The sequence below is a fragment of the Tyto alba genome, unplaced genomic scaffold, assembly GCF_018691265.1.
Source record: "Tyto alba isolate M040663 unplaced genomic scaffold, T.alba_DEE_v4.0 Super-Scaffold_13, whole genome shotgun sequence".
In the NCBI taxonomy this organism is placed as follows: Eukaryota; Metazoa; Chordata; class Aves; order Strigiformes; family Tytonidae; genus Tyto; species Tyto alba.
The window spans coordinates 44,701,203-44,722,073 of NW_024881275.1; the positions used below are offsets into that span (position 1 = coordinate 44,701,203).

Consider the following 20,871-nt stretch of genomic DNA (forward strand, 5'->3'; position numbering starts at 1 on the left):
GAGTGAATTGGGAGGGCCTGAGCATAACACCTATTGAAGTCAAGGGATACTGAGACTAGGAAGGGGGTAGAAGAGGTGCTTGACTGGAGCTGAGCTTGGGGAGGGAAGAGAAAACGTCTTTCTGTAAGTATTTAATTGTTTATGTCTTCTTTTTTTCCCCCCTCGATATCTGAATTAGTAGTTGAAATTTTGTGTTAATTGACAATAAATTAAATCAAGAGGATTTCCCTGAATGAGACTGCTTTGCCTGCAGAGACCTGTCACACCTTCCACAGGACACAAGCCAACATGATGTTTGCTGTGGATGTAAGACTTGGGAGGTACAAATGCCCTTGAGAAATATATAGGAGCTGCATGTGCTCACCCACTCTGAAAACTCAAGCAACCCATATATAAGCATATTCAATGTTATTCTTAGAAACTATTTCCAGCATGGCTATTGACTTTGTGTTTGTACAGCCTAGCCATTGGATCTAACTGTTCCCCCTTCCCTTGTCATCCTTCTTGTACCATTTGTCAGTGCTTGTCTCTCGACCTGACGCCACTGTCATGCAACCAGGAGAATGCAAATGCTGTCCAGTGGTGCACAAAGATTTCCCACCATTCTTCTATCTTACAGAGCAAACTAAATTAAATGCTCCATTTGCTTCTCATGAACAGCTGGATATTTGCTGGTTTATTGTAAAATGTTGTCCAAATGCTTTAAGAGTTGGCACAGATATCTGTTTCCAGAATTTGAAAAAAATCCAGCCTTCTGATGATATTGAAAAAACCCACACGTCCCTAGTGGAACTTGGTTTGAGGATACACCAATAACAGGACAATTTTCAGCTCTTTGGTATTGATGTAGCGCTGATGTCAGGTCACTAATTCTTTTGAAAACCCTATCCAGTGTACCCTACTCTCTTTCAAACTCTTCACTATGTGGGATGAGCCATAACACTCTGCTGATAGTAAACTCTTTCTCCCTGTGTTCTGAGTAAACATGCTGAAATTATTTATTTTAGAATTTGAAATGACAGTCCAGTAAATGTTTGGATATGGGTAAAGATAGAAAGCTCTAGTATATGGTGAAAAAAACACAGCTGCATTTATACATTAAAGGCCCAACTTTTGTTTTGGTCTTACAACCAGATAAAGGTACAAACAGTGAATCTGTTTAAATCAGTGAAGCTATGTAGCAGCTACACTGAGGAAACCAAGGTCAGAACCAGGAGCTTTTTCATATTGTCCAGCCCCATGCCCCGCGCCCTGCTGTGAGATGGTGACTGAGGGAAGGAGCTTGGGTCACTGCTGAAAGGAATGTGTTGGCTTTTATTCGGTGTAGAAGGGTCTGCATTACTAATTTGAATATTTACTGCTGTCTGTGAGACTGCATTGCATAGTATTATTTCAGATTACAATTAGTACGAGCTCTCTGAAGTTTACTTTCAGGTATCTGTATTTCTATGCCACTTGAAGAAATACAATGGTGGCAGGTGGAGCATGGAAATACAAGTCAGGAGCCCAAAGATACAGTTCCCTCAGTAACCATGTATCATCAAGATTGCTCATAACAAGGCAAAGCATCAGCAGCATGAAGGATAACATCAACCACTTCACTGCAGAGAAACAATGGCAGTGCATTATGTTGGTAGAGGGAACCATAATTTATAGTTGCCTGCCTTTTGCACATTACTTGCTTTCATTCACAGAGTATTTTATGCATTGAAAATGCACTGCTGCACTTGCACAGGTTGCACTGCATTGTTTTTAAGTGCTCCTGGCATGTAACAAGCAAAAACTTGGGAGGGGGTTGCATGATGAGCGATGTTTCTAGGGAAAGAGCCCATTTGGGAGGACAAGGAACTGTGACACCCTCAGTCACCTGAGAATTTAATAATTGCTAGGATCAATAACACAGGCCATTTCTCAGGGAGCTAAAACACACCATCATTTATGGATTTTGTGGCAAGCTAAGCTGGGTGCTGTGAACCTTTAAAAATAGAGATTTAAAAAAAAAAAACAAAAACTTTGTGAATGATTCTCAATTTCTCCAATAACTGACATGACTGAATTTATCCTTATTTATGGGTAAGTATCAAAGTGTTTGCTTTCACAGTTCCTTGCCTTTTCCTTACCAAAAGTGACATGGAAGATGAATTCCATTCCTGTTGATGTTGGTTATTTTTGATTGATTCTTGACAGGACAGTGCTCTCGGTACACCCTGTAGCTGGACTGCTGAGGATGCATCTGTGCCCAACTTGTACCGGCTCAACTCTGAAGCTGCGGGGAGCAAAGCAGGCGCGAAGCTGAGGGCGGTGGGAGCACAGTGACCTCTCGGGTAACTCAGTGCCCGAGTTTGTGGTCTTTGTGCCCACGGAGCTCAGGAGGGGCCGGCTGGGGGCCAGGTGCGGGAGCCAAGACGAGAGGGGTTGGGATGCTGCTCACGCACCTGGGAGCGCGGAGTTTCTCAAAAAGCGAGGCAGCTAGCCCACGGCAGCCGTGTCCCGCCGTGGAGGGGGATGGTGGTGTGGGGGGGGGGGCCGGGGCGGACATGCACAGCCCCGCAGTTTGTTTTTGGCTGCAACGTGCACGCCCACATGCAAATCGCCGCGTCTCCGCCCCACCCCCTAAAGAGCAGCCGCTGCGGAGGCAAAAGAAAAAAAAAAAAAAAAAAAAAAAGGAAAAAAAAAAAGTGAGGTAAGAGAAAAGGAGCGGGGAAAAAGAGGAAAAAGAAAAGACAAAAAGGAGAGAGGATATCAGAGGAAGAGGGACGGGGAAAAGCGGGCTCCTGGGCGGCCCCGGCCGTGGAAGGGGCGGGCGGTCCCGCCGTGGGCAGCTCCGCGACGCTCTATAAGAGGCGCTGCGGGGCGCGGGCGTCTGGCAGTGGCAGAGGCAGCAGCGGGGCCGGGGCGGGGGCCGGGAGCGGAGCGGGGGGCGCAACGCAACGCAGAGGCGGCTGCGGCTCGGCTCGGTTCGGTTCGGCTCGGCTGGGCTTGGCTGGGCTCGGCTTGGCTGGGCTTGGCTGGGCTCGGCTTGGCTGGGCTCGGCTCCCCGCGGGACCGACGGCGGCTGCCGGCCGAGGAGGTAGGCGGCGGCGGGGGGGGACGCGCCGCGGGCAGCTGCCGGGGGAAGGTTCCCCGCTTGTCCCCGCTTCGCTCAGAGCAGGCGGTATAAAGCGAGGGGAAAAAAAAAAAAAAGCAAGTGCGTGTGTGGTTTCGTTTTTTTTTTGTTTTGTTTTGTTTTCCAGCGTGTGAGGAGAGTGGCTAGGGGAATGGCTTACGGGGTAGCCGGGGATCGGGAAAGGGCTAATAGTGTTTTTGTGTGTGTGTGTGTGTGTGGTTTATTTATTTATTTATTCATAATAATTATTTTATTTTAGTTTATCCTGAGCGAGGCAACTCAGACTTGGCAGCGCTCGCGTAGGGTGGCTCACCTTACCGCCGCCTGTTCCAGCCCTGGTGGGTGCTAGAAGATAACGGGAGGGTTTTCATCCCCTTCGGTCCTCCGTGAATCCTGTAACGTTGTGGCGGGAGAGGCGTGGGTAGGACCTTGGGATGAGGGGGGATGTCAAGATAAAAGATCGATCCAGCTGCTTTTGTGATGGACAGGAGGTTCAGTTGTGTGCAACAAATCTTGCTTCTATGTGCCAAGCTGTTGTTAAGTCTGGACTGTTACATTATAACCTATCATCAGCCTGTTAGAAAATGCTTAGTTCTGGACGTGCATGACTGCCCAGATGCTTAAAATGTATCAGGAAAGATACTCCAACTCTAAATTAAAAGTTCATATCAAACTGTGGTTTTGCCTGTTTTAAACATGAACTAGGAGTGCCCTTACCCCTTTCCCCCAGCTGTTGGTCTTGGAGACTTTAAGGTTGTACAAATAACTTAACTGGAGGATCGAAGTTGGTCTTCAGTGTGTTGGAACAGATCTTACTGAAGCCAGAGGGATGTAAATGTGTGTACGTACTGGTAAATGTGTTAAATTGAAGCCTAAAGATGAACTGGACTTTCTTGAAAATTACTGATATAGATTACCACATTCTAAATTCGTTTTGGAGGTGCCTTTGAAAATGGGTTGGTGCTTGTACTGCAGAGAATGGCCATATTTTGGGGATGTTCCAGTAATAACAGATGGCCAAGCTTGCTGTCGAAAGGCTTTTGTAATGGAGCAGTCTTGCCCAGTTTTGAAAGGGGGTCACGGTAGTAAACATTCAGTGCATATGCTTTTTCAGCCTGGCTCTTGTGGCACAGCTTGCCTCCCTAACAAATGGGAATGGCAATGTGTGCTGAGGCTTTCCAGTAACATAGATCAGTGTGTGATTCTGTGATGCCCCTGTAGGCTGTTAAACTAAATGAGTACTACCTGGGGCTCTGCAGTGTGTTACTGATGTAATGGGTACAAATGCTGTCGGTGGGTCTTTAAAACTCATTGTGCAAATTTTAATTTATGTAAAAGCGGTGTGATACAGTCTGTATCTGGTATGGTCTGGACAAGTAAGGGCAGGAGTCTGATGCCTTTACTCATGACATGGAGCACCTTGTTTCTCATGTAATCATAATGTGGTAGGGCTGATTATGGTAAGATTTAGAAGTCAACTCTTAAAGTGTAGATAAAAGTTTGGTAGTGGGGAGCATAAGAGCTGCATGGTAGAATTTAAGTGGAACCTGTTAAGTTGAGAATGATCAGCTTTAAAAAAATAATCGATGCTTTTTTAAATGCTCCCTGTAGGTGTTCTGAGGAGATACCTGCTGGCCTCTGGGTTGCAAGAGATCACAATTGCTGTCATCTGGGGTTAGAGTGTAATAATCAAGCAGCTAGCTCCAACTGTTTGCAATAACTTTACCTTGACCAGTTGTTGCTGAAGTGCACTTAGCCATATGATATTTATGTGAAACAAACACCTTGGGTGCAGCTATATGTAAGATTTTGGCATTGGCAGGAATCATGGTAATCTTTTGGATATCAATTCCAAATTTCCCCTGAATACAGCTGCATATCAGTGCAAGGAGGTATGTTGAAAGTTTTTCAATGGTCTCTTCACCCAGTGAGGTTGAGGCATGGTTATAAATCTGTTTGCCACAGGCAGCTGCTCTCAAACCTTTTTTGTAATGCTAAATTAGTTTTCAAAAACAAGTATAGCTCAGTGCTGTTAGTGTGAGCAGAGACTTGGTCCAGCACCATATTCATCTACCATCACAGTGTAGATGAGAGTGGCTCCTGGTGAAATGCTAAACTACAGAAGATGAAATGCCATGAGTTTAAAAAAGTTGAGTAAAATTATTTTGGCCTTTGTTCCAGGAGTAACCTTTTCTCTAGCATTCATTAGGCTGAACTTCCCCCTGGCTGTGTGAGGGTAAAAGTCTGCTGTGATTCAGGAATAAGCCTCAGTGACTTGAGGAAAGTGTCTGTGGACGTTCTATGCATATGCTGGGCTACAGCATTCTCATGCATTAGTCAAGTGTAATATACACAATTCCAAAAGCAAGTCTTCCCTTGTCTTCAACTCTGCAAGCCTGTTGTCTCACCAGTGAGCTTACACAGCAGAGACAGAGTTACATGCACAAAGACAGAGCAGGAGGAAGATGGGTACTGGCCACATCTGTGGCCAGACTTGATCAGCTCTGCTTTTGTTTATCACATGCATTGCACCATGCAGACACAATATTTCTCAGGGTGTGGTTTCTTCAGAGCTTTAATCCAGAGTAATTGAAGGTTGCTAGTGCGCTGGTAACGAACCTGCTTCATTTTCCTGTGGCCGTTCTCTTTTTCTTTCCCTATCTGTTTCATCCTCTGTGCTGGCACTGGAGTTCACCAGTCCAGGGTGAGTAACAGGAAAAACTTTTTTGCTTGGTGATTTTATTTTTTTTTCTTTCTTTTTTTTTTTTTTCTTTTTTCCCAGCATCCTGTGTTCACAGTCTTATGGCTTTCTGAGCACTAGTGCTAGCACAAAAATGATGACAGGAGTGAAGCTGAAAAGGAACCAGACTACCACTTTGTTTAAGTAACGTCAGAGTGAGCACCCATGATGCTTATATAGGTCTCCCAAGCTGGGCAACACACCAAATCTTGAAATAAATCCAGAGGCCATGGCTGACCAAACACCAGTATGGGTTAGGCTGGTTCTTTTTGATGATTTCTGCTGTGAGAGAGGTTAGAGTCAGGACCAACTGTTTAGTGTAATGTATTTTATACATAGGACAAATTTTCCTTGTTCATCTGTAGCAGGTAGGGACTCTACCCACTGTCTCTAGGTCTCACATGGTAGAAATTTGCTTTCTTTGAGATTGTCTCATATTTATGCTGGTTGAGGATTTGAATCCCGAATGGTTAAATGTTTTCTGTGTAGTTAACGAGCACACACATCTGCAGCTGCTGATATTAAGAGCAGAGATTAAAAATACCATGGTAAGACTCTACTTGTTCAAAAGGTGATCACAAAAAAGTTAAAATTTTTCATATCCTGTAGCTACATGTCTTGTATTTCTATTGACCACACAAAAGTCATACAGAGCAACTCAGAAGAATTGCCATGACCTGAACTACTGACTGGAGTAGCCTGTTCTCTATTTTTTCTTTTTTTTTTTTTTTTTTTGTCTGTTTCTTTAAAATAGGTGGCAGCAAAGCTAGTCCTATCTTTCAGCATTTGTTGTTGGGGGGGTGGGGGTGGGGAAGCATGTGAGCTTGCCTCAAAAACCAAGAGCGAGACAGAGTAGGATGAAAAACTGTTGATGCAGCTTTCCTGACACAACAGGCAAACACTGTAGGAAAAATGGGAGCATTCAGATCATTATTCATTGGGTTATTAGTGAAAAAGCTTGATCACAGATAATAAGAATGCACATCAGTTTGAATGGCATAAATATTCACATACAAGCTGACCTTTTTCCTCTTCTGTTATTTTTCTGGAGGAGTGTTGATTAGCAGAGCTCTAACACAATGAAATTGGTTTGTGTTATGCTAACTTTCTTAGGGAACAATTGGTATTAGACAGAAAACGGAGAGCAAGAGAACCTTTACAACACTGTTCTGATTTGGGCTAGATAGCAAGGTCATTCTCTGGGAAAGAACAAACAGAGTCAGAGCCTCTGACCACCGAGTTCAGAGATCATTCGTGAGGTCTGGTTTCCTTTTTAGCCAATAGCAGGCAGGGCTGTGTGGAAGACAGAGGTGGCCAAGACCTGTTGCCACCTGACTTGCTTGGCTCCCTGAAACAGTCTGCAGTTTTACTAGCCCGTTTCCATGTGAATGGTTGTTACTGGGAGCAGGCAAGCAAGCTGTGGAACTAATATTCATTAGCATTCTTGGTTGTTAGCTTAGTAAAAACCAAAATTAAACCATGTGGAAGGTCTCGGAGCAGCAGCGGTGGTGATGTAGGTGACAAGAACAGGACTAGGGACCAGGAATATCTGGTTCCCAGCACCTGTGCCCATCTTGTGATGACTTGCTCCTGTTTCCTCTTACCTGCTTTTACCATTGTGATAATTATGACATGATAAAAGTTTATATTCTTCATGGTAGAAGTAAAAGTGTGTTACCTGCTGCAGGTGAGGAAAAAAAACCTCATCTTTTTGAAGACTATAGGCTGTTGTAGCTAACATCAGCAACCTGGGTTTAAATGCCAGATTTTCAGATAGAGTATCTGCTTCTCCAGGTGAATTTTTGTGCCTTCAAAAGAAACCAGTAAATTAGCATGCATGTTCTTTTGGACAAGAGTTGTAGCCATGAGGAATATAGATATTCTGTGGATCTATTTATGGCTTTTTTCCTCTAACCCATATTGTAATTATGCTCCCATAACAGGAGTTTAGTTGTGGCTACTGATAAAAGCAGATTTAGGACCAAATTTGAGTGGAATAAACTCCAAAACTCCTCATCCAGACAAAGCAGAAACAACCTTTTCTTGCATGGGCATTTCATTCTGGTAGCAGTACAGGAGTCAAAGTTCAGAATCTACTCCTGCCCTAAATTAAATGTTCCAGTTAAACTAAATTGATCCTACATTTGTATTTTTGTTCTACCAATGGGCAATGTGCTTTTTATCTAATTTATTTGTTTTAAAGTATTTTAGATATTTTATTCTTTAACCTATTAAATTAGAGTAGCAGTTCTTACTGCTTTGTTTCCCATCTCTCTCAAATCTATATTTAAATATTCATCCTAAAATAAGCAATAGTTTTTGTGCTGTCTTCGGAGAGATCTGGACTCTCTTCCTTCTAGCAAACTGATACCATTACCTGTACACCATCTGTTTTGAGATTTCTTCAGATCTTGTTCTTCTTTTTTTTGTTTGTTTTCTTTTTTTTTTTTTTTTTGTTTGTTTGGTTTTTTTTGTTTTCCTGATTGCCATGTCTTCCAGAACAACATTCTCAGTTCTTGTATTGGTGTGAAACATTAAAGATATGTCATATCTATGTTCCCAGTTGTGTTTGTATATAAGACCATACCTAATTGCAGTGAACCAGGTTGTCTGTGGGAATATGCTTTGACTCCAGTGGAACTTTCTCAGCATTATTAAGGTTATCCTAAGCTCAACAAAAAAAATGCATGTTTCGGATCCTATATCCATCAAAAATTTTCAAACCTTCTGTTTACATTTCTGTCTTTCTGAGCTTATTGCTTTTCCTTTTGGCATTCCATGCCGCTTCTGTTCTTACCTGAAATGCTTTCTGTTCTGAGTCATTGGGTTGAAATTGAGTAGACCACAGCACTTCACCTCTGTGCTTGGTCCCTTGAAACTACTGGAGCTAACTAACAGAACTCTGTCCTGAATCCTTCTGTATCATGAGGTGACTCGGTCATCCTTCTCTCTTAGATCTGTGCACGTTAGCCTGCTTTGCGTGTCTGTTAACTGTCATGCTGACCCTAAGGGCTGAAGCTTCAGCAGTGGAGGCATGGGTTGTACAGCTGGAGCTAGAGAGTATAAAGTGTTTGGAACAACTGTTTCCTCTGTGCATCAGGCAAAACAGGGAAGATTGGCACATGCTTTCTGGCAGTGCTCCCAGCAAGCTGCCCTGTGCCATGCATGCCACAGCAGGCACACAGGCATGTGTGCCAATTATTTTCATATTCTTCTGTGAGTAACTTTAGAGTTAAGCGGTTACTGAACTCTGTATTGGTTGTCCAGATTGATCAGAAATTCATTCCTCTTCATAGCTGATACTGTCTTCAGCGTGCTTGGTTTCAGTTCAGTGAATTACTGGCTTCCAGCTTCCAAATCTGTGCAGTTACATGGTATCAATGTGGGAGCTGAGGTCTTGTTGTGGCCTTGTCTGTTGTAAGCTTTAAAGGATCGAACTCTGCTCAATCTGGCAATGGCTGCTAAATTCCACCGTTGTCAGTTTATTGCTCTTTTTTTTTTTTTTTTTTTCCCTAACAATGTCATTTCCTTTCATTGTACTACAGGCTTTTTCTTGGCTGATGTTTTTCAGCATAGTTCAGGGATATTTTTGTTTCAGCTGCTGTTACATATACCTATGCCACAGATATCAGTGCAACTGTATAGATATCAAGCTTAACAGACTGCTTATTCTTTATGCCAATGAATCTCAAAGGCACCACTGGAATGTTTTGTATAGTGTAAGCCATGTTGTGTTGTGTTCTGCTCTGTTACTGAACACATGTGCTGGTTTATAACATAATGGTCCCAAATGGCAAAGATGAAGAGGAAATAACAGTAAAGTTTCCTTAAGTGTTACAGGGTAGGCATATACCTCAAACTGCAGTTTAAACTTGTACTGGGCACAGTTTGTGTCCTTGTCTTCTCCCAAAATGAAGAGCAAGTAACAAAAGACGTAGAAGACACTCCTTTCAAAAGAAGATCCCTATGAATGTGATGGAAAAGCTGCAAGGCTTGGTAACTTTGCTTAATAGAAGATACAAGCATGCCAGTGATGCTCCATCCACTCTGCAGTAGGATTGTGGAACACCTATCAGTCTTGCACTGTGTTAAACCAGATCTATGGCTGCTTTATCTGAAGTGATTCAATGACCAGGATGTGCTATGGAAGGTGTAGTGGACAAAAATGTTTCTGTCCTAATACCCTCTGAACGTGTGGATTTCTTTTCCTAAAAGTTGATGAGGCTGATGCCTTTCTCAGGGAAGCCTTGCCTTTCTTCTTCCTCTCTAGGTTGCTGCCAAGCACAAAAGTACCTTTTGCAGTGTGAAATGCTTCACCCTTTTTCCTAGTTGCAAAGATAATGTCTTTAAACAGGATGTGTCATCAGCTGGAAAAAGTGACTGAGGCTGTGTAGCACAGCTTTCTGCAGACTGTGTACTGTCGGTACTATAGTTGCTCAGAGATCAAAGCTTAATGACATGAATTGAGCTCAAATGTCGCAATTATTATTTTAGCAGGATGTTCTATTATTTCTAGATTCCGCTAGAGAAGAGCTTATTCTTTGGGCTATCTGCTAATATGGACTATGGATTTTTGGACATTGACCGTGATAAAGCAAATTGGCTTCTGTGTTTGTTTTTGCCAAGGAATGGACTAGATTTTGGCTTTTTTTTTTTTTTTTTGTATGGGGAATGTAGGGGACATTCAGTGTAATGTTGAAATGCTTCATGTATTTCACAACCTTCCAGTGGAAGCTGTTTTTTGTAAAATAGATGACTGCATTTCATCTTAAGTGTTACACTTGACATTTAAGCAGTTCCTCCTGCCTAAGTGCTTGCCACAGTTTCTTCCGTGTGCTTTTTTTTGGGTCAGTCCAGATGTGGTGCCTGCAAGCTTGACATCTTCCACTGCATTGGAGCTTCTCTTATTTTCAGCAATGAGCCTTTTGAGCATGCTAGAAGTAATGAGAACCAGTTGTTGTGGTCATTCTGGTAGGCAGACATTGCTCCCCTGTGACCTGGGACAGGTTTTCAAAAGAGCGTGGTATGTTGTGTCACAAGGAAAGCTTATAAAACACCAGACATTTCTGAAAATGCGGCTTTGTGTAAATGTCCAAGGAGGCACTGAGGACTTTGGAAAATTTGTATGTGGAATACTTTGTAAGCTAGTGCTTGACTCTTTGGGAAACTGTCCCCTGTTTATTTTGGATTGGTAGGGATGGGTCCATCTCTGGTCCAGAAATACATCTTGTGAGTTCAGCTTTGATAGAGGGAAGAAGGATACTCTGGAGTTTAGGGCTGGGGATTTTGGTGTTCATTATGTTGATTTTGGGCCAGGTCTTTCAAAATGATCATCTGCTCAGCTGTTCACAGTGGAACATCCAGAAAGGCTCAGTACATAACATGACTTTGAAAAATCCATTTCCTTAGTGCTAGTACCAAGGCTAAATACCTTTAGAAACCCCTTACCATTTTGCCTAAATAGTTGGGAAGCCAGATATCTTCCCCTAACATGACATTGTATTAGTTCCAACTCTTGCCAGAGCAGGATGCAGGCTCCCTTATCTGTATAATACCTAGTGCAGCAAGCAGAACCTCTTATTGGGCTCAGGTTATGTCACTAGTTGTTCTAGTAGCAGCACTTAAAACAGACTGTGAACAGGTATTTTATTGTCAGCCTGTGCTAAAAGGAGTCCTTTTCCATTGGTGGTCTCCAGTCTTCTGTGAGGTATGGTCCCTTTAAATAACAAAGGAGAGTAATTTATTCAGTATTCTGTGTTCATGGTGCCTTAAGGGTCCTGTGGATGAATGAGATGCTATGTGTATTGGTTTTGTCTGGACCAGAGATGGCAGGTTACTAGAGAGATTCCATGAGACTATTTCATCAGCTTCCTGATGTTTTGGCACTATCCTTTAATATTAGTTTTACAAAATTTGATGTGCTCCTCAAGCAGGGAAAATGATTTAAACTGGTTGTGGATTATCATGAAGGAGGATCTTAAAGTATGCCTGTAGTACAAATCATTGTTAGTTAGATGGCAGGTGGATGGCCATGTTGAAAGCAAAGTGCTGGTTTTTTTCAATATTAGTAAGCACTGGAGAGCAAGGTCAGAACCTGTTTACTACCTAACCTAAGGCCAGGTAGTCAGTGTGTGTAAAGTGATGGAAACTAGTAGAAGACCTTGCCAAGAATTGCCACCCAAATACTGTTGTTTGTGGTACTAATTAAATTCTTGCTTACTGACCTAGAAGCTCTCCAATCACACTGTTAGCAACAGGAGTTGCTGTAAACCCTGTGATGTGACCTGAGTGATTTTGAAGAGGAAAGCACTTATCACTGAATGACTTTTTAGATGGAATAGGTACATTGGTGTCTGATATTCATTTGGCAAATGGGAGAGAGGTTATGAAAGACTTTTTGGTGTCTGTGTGGCTCCGCTGATAACGATCCCGTGTCTCAGGCAGCAGGCTGTAGGTTCAAAGCTCACACCTTCACTGCTGATCCTGCATTGCTTGTGATTGCTACAGAGTCTAGCAGTGCTTAAACCAGGAGACAAACGTGTGGGATCTGGTGGTTATATTCTTCTCTGCTTTTGCTTTGCTTGTGGCCTCAGGTGAGTTTGAATTCTCTGTGCTGCTAGCACTTTTCCTGGCACCATTTTGTTACTTAGTTCAGGCTCTTCACATTGAAAAACAAAACATAAACAAAACAAACTTTAAAAGGGAAATACTGTTATTCCTATAAAATGATCATCATTTGGGTGGCAGTTCCCCACTTTTCTAGAGCTCCAGTTAGATGTTGTAAGTTTTCTGACTTTAAAGTTTGAGACGGGAATGACATATTTGCTTCTATGGATTTTGCAAGCTTTTTGTGTGTTGTTCTGATCACAGAATTGATGTTACTTCTGATTCTTTATGCACTGCCTGTTTCTGCTTTGGATATTATCTTCAATTAGATCTCTAGCAGCAGGATCAAAGATTACTTGCATTTGTCCACAGCTGCTCTTTATCTAGCCTAATCTCAACAGAATTGAGGTGAATGCTGTTTTTCTTCCTTCTTTAATGTCATTTGAAGTTGTGTAGATGCAAAGTGCTTTTTGCTTTCTGGGAATTGAGGAAATTATGGTGAAGGTGTCCTCCAAATACTCATGCCTTGAGAGCTTCTTAGTGCCTTGCACAGTAATGGGTTGTACAAAGTGGATGCAATTGTGTAAGAATAAGTCTCTTGGTTGTAGCTGCTATGCTGGAAGAAGTGAAATTCTGGTGCTCTGCAAAGAAGTGGCCAAGATGCTAGACCTTAATTTGGGAGATGTGGATTTAGTTCTGGACCCTCGGCTTAATCTGTACCTCTGTTACCAGAGTTCCCATCCAGGTCATTAGTTCTCTAATGGTTTGTCTTGTTTGTGTCAAAATATCGGTTCATGAGGCGGGCACTTCTGTCTTGCTTTGATGCTCACAGCCCTCATGGGGACCTGCTCTCAACTGGTGGTGTATGGAGTACTGGAGCACTTTGACCTTGGATCTGGGCTTCGCCCAGTTGACATGGCTTATGATATTGCTTGCTCTGCAAAATGCAGCCTTACACTGCCTAAAGGAAATAAAATGTTAAGGCATTTCTCAGTATTCTCAAAGAGGACTGTTTCTGCCGAAATCTGGTGTTTGTGCTTTAGTTGCCCCTTTTCTTTCAAAGCAGGTCTTGTTTGTCTTGATACATATGTAGGCAAAAATCTATTGCAGTTAACCAGATGTACAGCTTTTTGCCTGAGGCAGGAGTGGTAAAGTGCTATACCATATCTGCTCATGGGAGAGGAACAGCACTGGCTCTAGTACCTCAAACATGTACTGTGTCCACCAAATAAAGCCTTTTTCCCTGTTATAATGGCATCATCTCTAGATATTAGGTTGGCATGCTCTATGGCTGCTTGGTCTTTGGAGAGCTGCTGGTGGTGGTAGCTTTGGTGATGTGGAAAATCTGACAAAGAACAGGACAGAGGCTGCTAACTGATTTCACGGTGGCCACTGAACCTTCATCAACTAGTGAAAGCTTTTAGCTGTGCTGACCAGAATGGGGTTTAAGTCATTGCTAGAGACATAAAGGGTCTATAGCCTCTTGCCAGAATGCTGACATGTTCCAGTCTTACAAGGTTTGATAAGTTAGGTTTGTTCCCTGTCTAAATAGTGATTTATCCTCTAGGGGAAAGGGGGTTTTGCCCCCCAAAGAAAGCAAACAGCTGCATTGTTTGCAGAAATCTGCTTTTGAAGGCTGTTTTATGTTTACTTAGTACAGACACCAGGCTTGGGGGTGGGGAATTGATTCTCTGCCACTTGAGCTTTTTTCCTCTTTAAATCTACAGCTGTAAAAATACGTTGCTTTGTATTTAGGATGGATTGTGTCTGGAGACTCTTGGCATACCAGCTAATGGAGTTTTCAACAGCCATGCTACTTCCAAGTAGCGGGTAGCACTGATCTAGAAAGAAAGGGTTGGTCAAAGTATGTGTTTCACTGTCAGTATTTTCAGAGGTTGTCCTGTAGCCTAACTTTCTCTTGAGAGAGTAATTTTCTGAATTGCACACTGACAGGGAATTGCAGCCCTGTAGTTCTGGAGGCTGTGCTGGGTTTCTGCAGTGGTGGGGAAGGTCATGTGCAGGGAGTCTTCAGCAAAGGCAGACCATGGGACAAGCGTGTGGACCCTGTGCTTAAGTTGTGCTGGTGGGTGTTGTGACTTCTGGTCTGGGTGAGTAGAGGAGGTCTTGGCCTGGTGTTAGAATTTTGCTAAGAGCAAATCAAGAACCCCAGATTGGATCAGAAGGTATATACAGATTGCTCTGTGTCTCCTGACCATCCTCTGTCCACTGATTCTTCAAGCTAAACAAGCTCTTTTGTAATTGTAAGGGTAAGCTTTTTCTTAGGAAAATGCTGGCTGAAACTCTATCAGAAGATCTGGGGAAATATTTGGACAACTTTTACTTGATCCTTCCTGTGTGTTGTTTGTCAGAATTGGGAAAACATGAGACACCTGACAAATAGCACGTTAAGTGTGGACAAATCTGAGTGGCATGTTGGTAGAGCATGTAGGGACCTCTGGATACCCACCATTTATTTAGTGGTTAAATACAAAATGGCTTCTTAATCCTTGCTTTGTCTCGATTGGCTGGTTAACAGAATGCTCACTGTTGTATTTTTGTTGCATGGGATATATACCTGGATTCAGGATGTTATTCCAAATATGCATTACTTGTTTGATTTATCAGACAGCCCCTCCTGATGACATCTGTTTATTTGTGGTAAGGTGGCAGTTTGAGTTTGCACTGAGTTGCTAGACAGCTGCCAGGTGTACCCCAAAGTTGTAGGCAATTTGAGTCTCCCCTGGTGTGATCCATGTGGTTTAAGTTTTGCAGTTGTGTTGTATATGTCGATGAAGAGGTGGAGAAATACTAAAACAGCTAGACAAAGTTAAATTTTGAAGTGATGAGGAGAAGTAAACTTGATGCCTCTAAGTTTAAAGTGACTGTATATTGGTATCTACCTCTACTGGACAACTTGCAGTGTTCACACAATGAATAGATTTAATATGAAAATTTGATGTCCTGCAACAAATAGTGCAACTTGGTTGTGAAGAGGTTTTTGTGTACTTTAAGGAATTCTTCCTACTTTCACAAACTAAGTGCTTTAAAGGCAAGACATTCACTTTAAAATGATGGGCTCAGTATTGACAGGTATAAATCCCCATGCTCTTCAGCAGAGCCGTGGTACTTTACATCATAGAAAACTTATGCTATGGTGACAAATTCTCACAACTCTTCCTCTTCTGGTGTTGCTCCTTTAGACGGTTCCAGCTAAGGGTCAGCAATGATCACTGATACCTAATGTTGGCTCAAAATTTTCTGTAGGTGAGACACAATAGCCTTCAGTGGAAACTAGCTGGTATTTGTGTGTTTTGGCACTGCAGTACTAAATGGCAAGTTGGATTTCCCAGCTATGTTGAATTTACCAGACTAGGCTAAAGTGAAGATACAGAGGGACTTCATCTCCAACTGAGCTAGGAGCGTTAGATCTATCAGTTTTCTGCATCTCTGGCTTACAATTCTTGCCTATTGTCAGCTGGAAGAACATCTGAAAGGGTGCTAACCCATTTTCCCCCGAGATTCTTAGTTTGCAGAGTATTTTCTGATGCATTAGTAATTCAGGTGGACCTAGTTAACTTGTATCAGCAGTGAACCAAATATGTCAGCCTCTGTGGATCAAAATCAGACACAGCTCTAGGCATCAACAAACCTGTATTACCCAGTCTTTAACAGGCACTGTGGCAGAGCATGTCTTTGAAGCTGTCACCCCAGCATGGCTGGAAAAACAACTGGGCATGGTTCAGGTTTTGTGCTCTTGGTGATTAGTCCAGAGTTAGGCCGTCTTTCCTAGTTTAGTGTGGGGACTTAGCTGGTAGTGCCAACATCTGGGCCAGGTTTTCCAGTCTTCAGGCACAGTCCTTACAAATCAGTATTTTTGCTTCATTTGAAACTTGTATCTTGGAAAATTGGCCTTATTTGAAGGCCAGAACATTTGCTTTGTTACCCAGTGAAATTTAGCTGAACTCCAGAGAGCTGGAGTCCAAGCAGATGGCCACAGCAGAGTCTTCATGACTACACAAGCTTCTGCTGATCAGCTGAAGTGTGTTAAATGATCAAATATGTTCCCTTATCTTACTACAGTTTGCTGGTGCAGTGTGAATCCTACAACCTCTATAAAGCATTATTTCTGTGTTCTGGATCTTGTGGACTGACTGCAATTGCAAGGGACTGATGCCTGGATTTTCACTGACAATTAGCTCAAACATCCCACAGGCTGCTTCAAATTTTATCTTGTCTCTGCAGGGTATTAACTCACAGGAGTTGGGTGTATTTCCACTGATGAGAATCTCACAGATTATTTTGGCTCTCCCTGGGATCCTTTTGCACTTTTCCTGTGGCACTTTGTACTTGTGGATTTATACTTTTTTATACTTGTGGATTTTGGTGTTAGGCTGTAATTGCTGGAAAGCATTGGGAAGTAGTTTGTTGCAGAGAGTTGACCGTATTGTAGAGGGGGGAATATGGAGTGGGTGCTCCAAACAGCCTTCTGAAGATAAAATCTGTTGCATAACTAGCACTGATTGTAGAAGGTTGTGCAGTCCCTTCCTGTCCTCTACTTCTGTATGCCGAACTTGTACAGTGGCTGCAGGATTGAACTCAGGCAGAGGGGTTTGTTTTGTGGCATGAAGAGCAAAACAAATGGAGGTCTGTGACCCACAGACCAGTATTCTTGTGGGAAAAATTACTGAGAACAATTCTCCCAGTATTCTGTGAAAGATTTTTGCACTGGGTAAGTTACATGAGTAGCAAACCAGGTTGCTCAGTAAGAGGTGTAAAAGCACTGTTGCCAAATCCCCTGATTCTTGAGCAGAAGGGGGTCAGTGGTGGGGGTACAAAGGAAGTGTGATAATACTCACTACTTAGTTTCATCTCTGGGTTACATGTTAATTGCAGCTTTAAATGCTTAATACTGACACTCGGGAGGTGCTGCAAAGCCCCCTGTATCCAGGCCGGTAAGCAAAGGTGTGCTTTGGGTCCACGAGCACGTGTGCATGTTCCTCAGCAGCAAGAGTTTATCCTCTGAGGTGGTACACAAAGGGCATTTCCCTCCCCCCCGCCCCCACTGTGAATGTGCTATTAGCTTGTCAATTGCCTCACTCTGATTGCGTCTGAGAATTCAGCATTTACCAGCCAGATGTGTATGCGGTTGGAATGTGTTAGTGTCAGGGTGCTCCAACCTGCAGGAAGCACTGGGCAGGGGAGGAAGGCTCTCCTGTCAGATCAGTTGGGCATCCCTCTGTGAAGGAGCATCTGTAAAGGTCATGCCAGTGAATTACAGCAGTACCTAGCAGAACTTAATGAGCCCATGCTGACTGTACACTCAGCTGCCTGGATGCTGACATGAGGTTCAATTTGTAGGGTTTCGTAGGCGTCTGTTATTGTTCTTTGCTTCCCTGTACTGGCATTAAGTACAGTTGTCCTGTAGTGATACTACAGTGTAATTATCTGTAGAACTTGGTGTAATGGATTTAATTGTTTTTGTTCGACATGTTAGGGAAATTTTTTTTGTAACACAGACCTATGCTATTCGAGGCAAGTTTTTAATCTGCAAGTCATTGTAATAATGGAATTTACTTTTGGATGAGACTTAAAGGCTGCAAGTGTTCATTAACTCAAAGTTCACATCCAGAATTGCCATTTATCATCTAGTCTTATTTCAGTGTAGGACTGGTCACAGCATTTCCTGAGGAAGTCTTATGTTCCTAGCACACTTATGGATTTTTGGGAACCTTTTCAATGCAGTTTGCAATCAGACATGTAACTCCCAATCATAGGGATAGGGTACTGGTATGTGGGACACTAGAATCAAAAGCATGTGTGTTCCCAGTTTAACAGATGTTGGACGGAATGGTTGTCTCACTGTGCATTTGGATCAGCTACTAGCTGTCCTATAAACATTGAGCCTGTCAACAGAGTGTATTCAACTACATAAATCAGAATTAATTTGATGTGGATTAACTGAATTCCTGTGTGGATGCTTACTCAGAATGAAACCACACTTAATCTGGAGTGGCCTTAAACTCAAAAGTAAGTTAAACTATGCCAAATTAATTTTGGAAAAAAGGTTTAATGTTCTATAAGATCACCTTTCTGTTTGAGTCTTTCTGGAATTCTGTGTGTACCCAAGCCTATACCATGCTATTATTAATAGCCACCAAAGAGATTAATGTAGGGTTTTTTAACCCTTTATACTTTCTCATATCCTTATAAGGAGCATACTGAATGCAGCCAATTCATGACAGTAGTGGAGACCAGGTGGTTGCAAGACCTGAACACTGACTCAACATCAATTTTCCATTCACTTTATCCAAATATGAATGGCTGCAGGGTCATTCTTAGTCACTTACCTTCAAGGAAATGGATGTTTCTTCCTTGTCTGTTAAGTGCATAGCATTTTCTCCTACAAGTGGTGGTGTTGACTGGACATCAAAACAAAGGCTTTCATAATTTGGCAGCAGGCTCTTCACCATTATAAAAGTAAATATGGAAAGAAGATTAAAAAAAAAAAAAAAGGTTGAATTGTCCAGTTCAGTCTCATTCAGAGGGGTTTCTTAAATCAGCTTTCAAAGCCTATAATTTTTTCTCCATTCTGGGCTGTTCTTGCTGTTGGAATTTTTGGGCAGGAAAGAAGAAAATTGTTGTCCTGCGGGTATTGCATTCTTTTGTGCCTTGGAGCTCTGAGGTAAGAGACAGTGAGTCTAAATCTGAGCTTACTGAGACCCATGAGACTTGCCTGTAGTGAATGGGGTAAGACAGCAGTAAGGAGTGCCATGGCGGGTTGCAGGGTTATGGAGACAGAGAAATGCAGCTTTCCCTGTCACATGTCACCTCTTCTGACTGACACAGCTTTTCTTTCAACTTTTTTTTTTTTTTTTTTTTTTTCCCCTGCCCCCCCACCTCATAGTTAATGCCCAGCCACAACATCTCTGCTGTGTACTGCCACTGCTGCTGCACAAAGGAGGTCCTAGGCTTTGCTGAAGGAAGATGGCTTTCTGGACGCAGCTGGGATTGCTACTATGGAAGAACTTCACCTACAGAAGAAGACAGACTGTAAGTATTAGCCAAAGGGTTTTTTGAGGTTTTAGTTGTAGCCACGTAGTTTACTCTTTAAGCAAAACAGGGAAACATCCTGTATCTTCATGTTTTACCTCTACTGGTCCTTGGCAGAACAACTGATGTGCCTTTGGAAAGATCAGATTCAAACTGGAGATTGGTGGGTAGACAGAAACCAGAGGGCTTGAGACTTTTGTCCTGAATACCAGCGTGCAAGAGTGTTGGAGTACTGAAACATTCATGTCAGACCAAGCAGAGAAGGGTGCACAACTGCTGTGTGCAACAAGGAAGATGTGAAATGAAAACCTGTGCTGTGACCTGCTGTACTCTGCAGACAGGGCGTCACCAGACTGCAGGGGTGTGCACTTGAGTCTAAAAGATTTTGCATGCTGCAAGCTGCAACAATGGCAGTAAAATGGTGCCATTTCCTAATGGTAGAAGTGTTGGAGGCAAGAGCAGCCATCTTCAGTCTCTAATCAGGGAGAGAAACCCAAGCCTGTTGTGTAGCTTTACAACAGTAGGTATAGTTTAAGTGACTGGCATGAGATGTGTTCTTATCTTGTCTTGTAGACAAATCCAGGCAACTGATGTTTTTCTACCATGGTGCGTCCTGATTAGTTTAAGTGCTAGCCTCACCATCTGTTAGCAGTGTGGGAACGTACCTGTTCAGATAGACAATAAACAACAAGAGTTTCTCCTTGTTGTGACAGGTGCAGGAGCATGAATCCAGTATGGTGTTCTGCCTTTACATTAATGAGACCTCACAGGATGCTGTAACTCCTGCAGACCACTAAAAGTCAGAGGAAGCATGGTATTTCCCTTCCAGGGATTTAGAGGATAACTGTTGGACAAGGGTATGTCCTGTACAACAGGCCTGTGCAGAGGATCTGTTCTGCTAGACCTGACCTTGAGGAGGTATGAGTTGGGAATGTGAAGGGAACATGAGTTACTGAGGTGGTGAGTGGAAAGTGGTCTCTCTGATAAGCTTTCTGAACCCTGCAAATGTCAGGGTGCTTGCCAGCTGGTTGGGGCTGGGTTGTTTTAGAAACTTGGAGTCACAAGGGAAGGGAGGCTATCATATTCACCACTGGAGACAGAGACACTCTGAATTCTTTGCTCAAGTGTCTGAGGCTTTTTTCATGGGACTTATGTCTAGTGAATTCAGAGCTGGAATTACTCCACTCTTAAATAAAACCAGACCAAGGGGCTAGTGGCATCTTTGACTTTTCCTGTATACCTCTGGGGCTACAGAGCTGCCAGTGGTGGCAGGAATTTCTGTGATTTGCATGCTTTTGTCCTGACCACAGGAGCCTTGATCTCCCAGGATAGGACTGCCTAGCTGAGGCTGTCAGCTGCAAGGAGCGAG

General features: G+C 42.8%; 1 protein-coding gene across 4 annotated transcripts in view; it reads left to right on the plus strand.

Moving 5' to 3' along the window:
• Positions 1 to 2,920: 2,920 nt before the first annotated feature.
• The window catches only part of ABCA1 (ATP binding cassette subfamily A member 1), a 99,002-nt gene continuing 81,051 nt past the window's right edge, over positions 2,921 to 20,871 (plus strand). For 2 of the 4 annotated variants that reach the window (XM_042787637.1, XM_042787640.1), the window contains exons 1-2: positions 2,921 to 3,070; positions 19,357 to 19,502. In XM_042787637.1, coding sequence (XP_042643571.1) covers positions 19,437 to 19,502 — 66 coding nt within the window. In that variant the 5' untranslated portion in view covers positions 2,921 to 3,070; positions 19,357 to 19,436. Of the gene's footprint in view, positions 3,071 to 3,110; positions 3,445 to 19,356; positions 19,503 to 20,871 lie in introns of those variants that run through there. The other 2 variants (XM_042787638.1, XM_033009235.2) reach the window with 2 other exon arrangements.